Source organism: Calidris pugnax, unplaced genomic scaffold, assembly GCF_001431845.1.
Source record: "Calidris pugnax isolate Ruff unplaced genomic scaffold, ASM143184v1 scaffold2, whole genome shotgun sequence".
NCBI classification, from domain to species: domain Eukaryota; kingdom Metazoa; phylum Chordata; class Aves; order Charadriiformes; family Scolopacidae; genus Calidris; species Calidris pugnax.
This window is the reverse complement of record NW_015090766.1, coordinates 2,929,574-2,938,718: the sequence shown is the minus strand read 5'-3', so window position 1 is coordinate 2,938,718 and position 9,145 is coordinate 2,929,574. Positions and strand designations below refer to the sequence as shown.

Sequence of the window (9,145 nt, the reverse complement as noted above, 5' to 3'; positions counted from 1 at the left end):
TAATAATAATAATAATAATAATAATAATAATAATAATAATAATAATAATAATTAATTGGAGTGGCACAACAGCCAAGGCTCGTCCTCCAGAGTGGGGCTTAGAACCCAGGAACGCCTGGGCAGTTGTACGCTTCCCAATCCATGCATCCCTTCGGCACGCACCGCCTGGTCCAAGGGTGATTTGTGTTCTGGTGGGCTCTCGCTCCGGTCCAGACCCCGTCCCCAGCAGGGATAATAACTGTTCTTGTTCTCTGAGCTGCATCCCCCGCTGGCAGCGGAGCTCACAGCTTCCTTATCTCCCACTGTGTTCCCATCTCAGACCCTTCTTCTATGTCGCGAAGTAGAATCACAGAATCTTCTAGGTTGGAAGGGACCTTAAAGATCATCTTGTCCAACCATCAACCTAACTGACAAAAATAGACACCCACACAACAAACAAGGAACATCATCACTAAACCATACCTCCCAGCACTACATCAACCCGTCTTTTGAACACCTCCAGGGATGGTGCCTCAACCAAAGTTCAAGTTCAAAACAAGTTCACCCCACCTAGGCCAGTTTGCAGCTGGCGGCCCAAACCTTCGGCAGCTTGAGCTACTCAACGCAGAGTGAGTGCTACATAAGCAGTATGCCAACGTGGCCCAGCACTAAATGATTAATTTTATTTAAACTGAACCACTATCATTCCATATTCCTTTACAGTATGCATGTCTGGGTAGACTATTTGGCAAGATTCTATAATCTGATGTCATCACATAGAATCACAGAATCACCATGGTTGTAAGGGACCTCTGAGATCATTGAGTCCAAGCTTAAAAACAAACAAACAAACAAACAAACAAACAAAACCCACAAAACACAACACCCCACCACATCACACCCACCCACAAACCAATAATCTCGGGCACTAGAGCATGCCCTGAAGAGCCACGTCTACATGTTTCTTAAATACTTCCAGGGATGGTGACTCCACCACCTCCCTGGGCAGGCTGTTCCAGTGCCTGACCACCCTCTCAGGAAAGTCATTCTTCCCAATATCTAATGTAAATCTCCCCTGCCACAACTTTAGACCATTTCCTCTGGTCCTGTTATTATTTCCTTGGAAGAAGAGGCCAACCCCCACCTCTCTACAGCCTCCTTTCAGGTAGTTGTAGAGCGCAATGAGGTCTCCCCTCAGCCTCCTCTTCTCCAAACTCAACATGCCCAGTTCCCTCAGCCTCTCCTCATATGACTTGCTCTCCAGACCCCTCACCAGCTTGGTGGCTCTCCTCTGGACACGCTCCAGCAGCTCCATGTCCTTCCTGTAGTGAGGGGCCCAGAAATGAACACAGTACTCAAGGTGAGGCCTCACCAGTGCCAAGTACAGAGGCACCATCACTGCCCTACTCCTGCTGGCCAGGCTATTCCTGATACAGGCCAGGATGCTGTTGGCCTTCTTGGCCACCTGGGCACAATGCTGGCTCATGTTCAGCTGGCTGTCCACCAACACCCCCAGGTCCTTTTCTGCCAGGCAGCTTTCCAGCCACTCTTCCTCAAGCCTGTAGTGTTGCCTGGGGTCGTTGTGACCAAAATGCAGGACCCAGCACTTGGCCTTATTAAACCTCATCCCATTGGCCTTGGCCCATTGATCCAGTCTGTCCAGATCCCTCTGTAGAGCCTTCTGACCCTCAAGCAGATCAACACTCCCACCTAGTTTGGTGTCATCTGCAAACTTACTGAGGGTGCACTCAATCCCCTTATTCAGATCATCAATAGATATTAAAGGAGACTGGCCCCAAAACTGAGCTCTGAAGGACACCACTGGTGACCGGCCGCCAACTGGATTTCACCCCATTAATCACAACTCTCTGGGCACGGCCATCCAGCCAGTTTTTTACCCAGTGAACAGTACACTTGTCTATGCCATGATTCGCCAGTGTCTCCAGAAGAACACTGTGGGGGATGGTGTCAAAGGCCTTACCAAAGTCCATGTAGACAATGTTCCACAGCCTTCCCTGCATCGAGAAGGCGAGTCACATGGTCATAGAAAGAGATCAAGTTGGTTAAGCCAGACCTCCCTTTCATAAACCCATGCTGGGTGGCCCTGATCCCTTGCCTGCCCGGCACTTGCCTTGAGAGCTCTCCCAAGATGATCCTCTCCATGACCTTTCCCGGTACCGAGGTCAGGCTGACAGGCCTATAGTTTCCCGGATCCTCCTTCCAGCTCTTCTTGTAGATGGGTGTCACACTGGCCACCCTCCAGTCATCTGGTACCTCTCCTGTTGACCAGAATTGTTAATAGATGATGGAGGGAGGCTTGGTGAGCTCTCCCATCAGCTCCCTGAGTACCCTTGGGTGAATCCCATCTGGCCCCATACACTTATACGTGTCCAGGTGCATAAGCAAATCATTAACTCCTGGATTACAGGGGATTTGTTCTGCTCACCATCCTTATCTTCCAGCCCAGGAGGCTGAACACCCTGGGGGTAGCTGGTCTGACAATTAAAAATGGAGGCAAAGAAGGCATTAAGTATCTCAGCCTTCTCCTCTTCTTTGGTCGCAATGTTTCCCCCCGCATCCAGTAAGGGATGGACATTCTCCCTGACTCTCTTTTTGTTGACGTATTTATAGAAACTTTTTTTTGTTGTCCTTTATACTAATGGCCAGGTTGAAGACAGGTTGAGGCCATAACTGTGTTGCCATGGGTCCTTTAATATAATCCATAGCCACTAACAAATTACTTTAATGAAAGACAAAGCACACTGGACTGGAAGCTCCAAGGGCAACACAGGTGGCCAGCACACTTGGATAAACTAGCCTGGTATTTCCACAAAGTGTCTGAATTGCCCCTTTCTGCTTAAGACTGCAGTGGTGTTCGTGACATTGGCAGACCTCCACCAGTGCATGCAGGAACACTTCCAACAGCTTCGTGCAGCACTACAGTGAGATGGGTGGGTTTCACAGCTTAACCTGGAAAGCTGTCCTGCCCAGCAAAAACAGTGAATGGAGCTCCCCAGACATCTCCAAGCCTCCATGACAAAGACTATGTGCAGCTACCCCTGTGGCTGTAGGAGCCACGTCGGCCACAGCCAGCAATATCTGGAGCGAGGTACAAGTCCTCTTACTTAATATCTCTGAGGTTTATAAATATGAACAGCAGTGCAAACACTCCTGGGGACTTGACAGGGTTTCTTCACAGGGGACAGGCAACTGCACAGGCAAAACATCCCTGCCCGTCTTAGCAGCTACAGTAACCCCAAACACATGCTGTAAAAATCCCTGCCCTTCAGACACGATTGCCCAAAGAATGACTACAGTCTGATTTCTGTGATGAAACTATGTTTTTATCCTGATTGTTCGTGGGAAATTAATGCCTCGTTACATAACTTCGGTGTACATCCCACCTTGTTTTGAAATTAATCTTTTCTTTAGTACAGGACCCTGAAACTCAGACTCCCTGCTGTGCTTCAAAAGGCAGGATTAGAGAGCGCTGGCAGCATAAAAATCATCTCCTCCCTCTCCGAGTGCAGATAGGTCTAGGCACACCATCGTAAAACAAAATATGGCACATCTGCTACACATTACTCCAAGCCCTGAACATAATCAATGCATCTCCTCTAGCTTTTCTGTTGACCCATTTATGCAGGGCATGCTTGCTTAGAGAATAAAACTAATTTAATTAAACTGTGCCCTTTCTAGCTTCATCCTCATTCAAGACACTACAAACAGTTTTGCATCAATGTAAATATTGATAGCAACTAAATTAGGGGGATTATCTGCTCAGAAACAGCTTTAAAAAACCCTGGTAGTCAAGTCGGATCTCTTAGGCTCTCACATGTTTCAAATTGAAGAAGGAAATTCTCAACAAAGAGAATATATTATCATTATTTCTGCATAGTTCTTAAATTGTAAAAAATATCTAGCTAAAATTGAAAATGTAATAGAAATTTCTGAAGCTACCTCCATGAATATGCTACAGTAATAAAATACTGTAACAGAAATGTTTATCTAGATCAACTGTGCTTGCCTCTGAATAGAATCATAGAATCATAGAATGATATGGGGTTGGAAGGGACCTCTGGAGATCAAGTCCAACCCCCCCACTGGAGTGAGTCCACCTAGAGCAGGTTGCACAGGAACATGTCCGGGCGGGTTTTGAATGTCTCCAGAGAAGGAGACTCCACCACCTCTCTGGGCAGCCTGTTCCAGTGCTCCACCACTCTCACAGTAAAGAAGTTCCTCCTCATGTTTAGGTGGAACTTCTTATAATTTATTTTGTAGAAAGATGAAAATACATGTATTTTACTGAAAAAAGGAATTGCAAAGCTAATTTGTCTAGTTCTGTTCTGGAGAAACATATTAACAGCACCACACAACCACAACAAATCAACAAAAAAACCACCAAATCTTTTGTAGGCTTTCATAGAGCCTTTTGGTATCAGTTGTAGCATCCACACTAGATTTCCTCAACAAAGGACTGTATCCAGAAAGCTTTTTAGAAATTTTATTTAAAACATTCTACAAGCTTGAATCAAAGCCTCCTGAAGTTATGCTGTATATGAAAGATGGCAGACAAAAGGGTGTCAGTATTGACCATAGAGACACTGCACTTGCAGATTTAATAGGCATTTTAAAGGTCATAGTATCATTGGAGAGGGACAAAAATGAGGAATTAAGAAATATTTCATCAGTAAGATTAGAGATTTGGTGTTTTGTGGAATCTGGCTTTGTTTTCACAAAGTTTCAAAAGAGGGAAAAAAAAAAGTATAACTTCTTAGAGAGATCACAAAATGATAACCAAAAACAGCACTAGTTATATCTTGTATAATTCTCTTTCTAAAAATTAATGTAAGTCTTTACAAAAAGTTCTTAGTTTTCTGATGCTCTGAATTATCAAACAAAAGAAAATTTCTCTAATATAGGTTTCAAACTCCAAACTGATTAAGTGTCTTGCATGGCAGATCAAAGTAACCCATAATCTGTTCATTCACAGCTTTTCACTACGGGCAAACAGCATGTGATTGTCAACTTACACACTTACACAAAAAAGAGTTGGACAAAGAAAGCCTGAATTTTGCACTTAACATGAACCCAAACATTCCGCCTGGATTTTCGCATTGGAATAGTAACAGTGACGGATTCCGTACCATTACGTATTTGCACACAAATCCTGAATCTCACATTTGCAGTGCTGAAGCACAGCTGCCTAACTTTTCTGACATCAGACCACTCATCGTATTTCAGCTATGATAAGGGCTGCCTGCCAAAGTTGCTCCTCCATCCAGGTGCTCTTTGTGAGTGGATTTTTCACATGTGCAGAACAGCCACGCTACACAAGCTTTCCAAACAGGTACAGGTGTGGAGTATCGCATCTTTACCAACAGACACCTTGGTTCTTTTTTTTTTTTTTTCTCCCTAAAATGCAAAGGTGCCTAATCACAGGAGACAGTGGAGGCTGATGTTCCTCTGACTTTCACAGCTAAGCATTTAATCACCAGCAAGGGGCATCTTGTCCTTGACCTTTCCTTTAGCCACTCTCTCATCCCCAGACATGAAACTTTTTCTGTAGCACCTAAATATGCTCTGCCTGGTGTAGAAGCATCCCAAACCCACCACAGAGCTCAAAGTCCCACTCTGGAGCAGGGCACTCGAACAGGTAGAGAGGGTAACACTATGTCACTTAGTGGATCTAGCCATCACATACATTTTCCATCGATGTAATTCTATTGAACTCAATTGACTAAATGAAGTTTTAAGTTGAGCGGTGAAGAACTACATCACCGAAGATGGACCTGCTTATGGTAACTCTGGTTCTTCGATCATCTTCACAGGAAGAGATGTGAATTTATCTTTGTTACGGGCATGCTTACCTCATTCTGTTTCTTTCCCTCTGGAGCATTCAGTTTCTGACCTCGAGTGAGCTATATTAACATAAGTGATGTTATTGTCTTGGTATATTGATTAGATGTAAAGCAAAACTTGGGAAATGTAATAAAAACCAGTTAGATAAAAGGTATTATGACTATTGGTAAGTTATGCTATAAATGTATATTACAATGTACAATAAAGTTACTTGCAGTGTGGTTAAGTATTTGCTATTATCTACCTAAAGGGCATCACTATCTTGAAGTTTTCTGGTTTGAACTTCAGACTATCACTAAAAATAGCTGACACATGCTTCAGAAACAAAGAATCTTGTTTCTTCTTCATTTATCAAGTATTTGTGTTCTGTTTCAGTTTGGGAAATATAGCATTTACCCACATCAGGGAGTTAGTTTTTATTTCTGAGCGTATTATCCTCAGGTTCCTGAATTGTGGTGTCCTTTTGTCTAACTAGCTGGGTAATATATATTCCTTGTTTCCCACTGAATTCGTGCTCCCTCTCCTTTCACTATTTCTTTATTATGCTGTGTGTAATACAAGGTATGCTGTGTTGTAATAATAGGTAGGATTTTATCTGATTGTGGATTGTATAATGTTTCATTATCTTAGTGCTTTACCTCTCGGAGAGAACTTTTTCTTGTTTCTATACTAACACTACAATATTCATGCTTTTATACATTAAGCTAGTAGCATAGCATCAAAATACCATCAAGAGCAAACACATTAAATATTGTTAAGATACAGTATCTTAGAACTGTTTTTACATAACACTACATGAACAATTAATTTAATATGTATGACTGTACGTACTGAAAGGCAGTGTATTTTGAGTAGGCTACGTGCATTGTGTGTGTGTGCTTTTCTTCTTCCAGTAGCAGGATCTTGACAGAGAGGCCACTTCTCTGCTTTCGGTCATTGTTACTACTACATGAAAAACTTTTGTTCAGAGCAGTTAAAATATCAGAAGTGGCATCAGCTCACCTCCTCCTTCTCTTGTGCTGCCTCCCATCTACCATTTGACATTAGAAAAATTTACAAAATCCATGTTAAAAAGTTAATCTGCTGACAGACCCTTGAATGTCATTACAAAATTTAATGTGTACACTGAGGTGGCATAGCGTAAGTATAGAGATATCCAGTTACTTGCAATGCATTGCACCATTCTTAATATCTACAATTTTATGTACCAAATCGTAACACTAATTCTATCAGTCACTGGAGTTCCTCAGCAGCTACAAGCACTACTTCAAGCATCTGTTGTGTAGTTTTGGGAAGTTATGAAGGTATTCACAGTTTGGTTTGAGGATGCAGTTATTTTACTGAGTCAGGCTTTTTTTCCCCCATTAGATTTTAACATATCTTTCTCTATTACCACTTGTCTACAATATTGTTCCCTTACTGGAACTTTCTTCCATGGATTATTTTTAAGGGCTGAAGCTTTTAAAATGGGTCAGATCTAAGCACATGAAAACATGTTTGCTCAGTATGGGAACAAAAGTTATAGGCTAGTGTTTTCTTTCCGGCCTGGTAAGCACAGCCTGACCTGGCATAGTAGTGGTAGGACTTTGACCAAGTTATAAATATATATATATAACACCAAGTTTGAGAAGCTGAGTTACCATTGCTGTGAACAAGAATTTACTTAAGCAAAAATTAAGGTTTTTTTAGTTAGTTTAAAAGGATAGTTGTGACAAACTGTGCAACTCATAATGAAAGGGCTGCTTATCTCTGGGTGCATACTTAATACTGAGTCCAGTACTAGTCTTTATGTTGGAAGAACTGAGTTTCTAATTACACGCTTAGTTAGTAGTCATACACTGCAAATTTGCTCTTCCCTGCACTTTCCTGTTCCTGCCAGTACTGCCGGCTGCTAGCACTCGCACAAGGCAGCATTCTACAGCATACAAACTGCAGTGAATACAGCAGAAAAAGGAAAAAAAAACCTTCATTGTTTTTACAGTTTCCTGACTTCTCTGTGCTCTTGATATTTATCTCAAAATTTAGCTATTAATGTAAGAAATGAGAGTTACTTATGTCACAACCTATAACTAGCCAGTAAAACCCACTGTGATAGTAAGACAGTGAAGCAAAAGTAGCTTGTCAATGTAATGCTGTTGGTTAGCTTCTGCACAAAAGGCCCATACCAAGTGCCAAGAAGTGTGCTCCTGCTTTAAAAAACACAGAAAACCATTAAAAAAAAAAATTGTGCTGCTGTATCTGATAAAGCTAAAGCCTTTTCAGTTCCAAAGTATTCAATAAACGAGGCACTTCCGTAATAACACTTGCAGATTTAGAAGCGGAACAGATGACCAGCAGGTCACGGGAGGTGATTCTGCCCCTCTACTCTGCACTCCTGAGACCCCACCTGGAATACTGTGTCCAGCTTTGGAGTCCTCAACACAGAAAGGACATGGACCTATTGGAACTGGTCCAGAGGAGGGCCACGAAGATGATCAGAGGGATGGAGCACCTCTCATATGAAGACAAGCTGAGCGAGCTGGGGTTGTTCAGCCTGGAGAAGAGAAGGCTCCAGGGAGACCTTATAGCGGCCTTTCAATATCTGAAGGGAGCCTATAGAAGAGCTGGGGAGGGACTCTTTGCCAGGAGGTGTAATGATAGGACAAGGGGAAACGGTTTTAAATTGGAAGAAAAAAGATTCAGATTAGATCTCAGGAAGAAATTTTTTACTATGAGGGTGGTGAGGCACTGGAACAGGTTGCCCAGGGAAGTTGTGGATGCCCCATCCCTGGCAGTGTTCAAGGCCAGGCTGGATGGGGCCTTGAGCAACCTGCTCTAGTGGGAGGTGTCCCTGCCCATGACAGGGGGGTTGGAACTCAATGATCTTTGAGGTCCCTTCCAACCCGAACCATTCTATGATTCTATGATTCTATGACCTGTTCCATGTTTTTTACCAGCAAAAGCCAGATCAGGGTACGCCACTGTAGCGCCAAATCACGCCTTGCTAACACAAAAATCTTCAGCAGATCAGCCACATAGACACCTTACCTCACACAGATGAGCCAAAGTCGAGACAAACCCCCATTTCCCGTGGCCGTGGCAGCCTGGCTGCAGCCTCCCCGCATCCCTCCATTTGCGCCAAGCAGAACCAGACTGGGCCCCTGCTTCACCGGGAAATCTATGGATTTAAGACACCCATTTCAGCGCCGTAGTGTAGACAGTAGTATAGAGACACATCTAACACTCCTGGGGCCGCCTCCCGCCCCGCCAGGCCGGCCCCGCGGCTGCGGGAGGCCCGCCAGGCCAATGCGGGCGGGGGAGGCGG

At 43.5% G+C, this 9,145-nt stretch overlaps 1 protein-coding gene across 2 annotated transcripts in view; it reads right to left on the bottom strand.

Annotated features, from left to right (window-relative positions):
• Positions 1-344, bottom strand: part of HABP4 (hyaluronan binding protein 4) — a 24,736-nt gene extending 24,392 nt beyond the window's left edge. The window contains exon 1 of one of the 2 annotated variants that reach the window (XM_014936286.1): positions 163-344. In XM_014936286.1, coding sequence (XP_014791772.1) covers positions 163-262 — 100 coding nt within the window. In that variant the 5' untranslated portion in view covers positions 263-344. The remainder of the gene's footprint in view (positions 1-162) is intronic. The other variant, XM_014936291.1, reaches the window with a different exon arrangement.
• Positions 345-9,145: the final 8,801 nt, after the last annotated feature.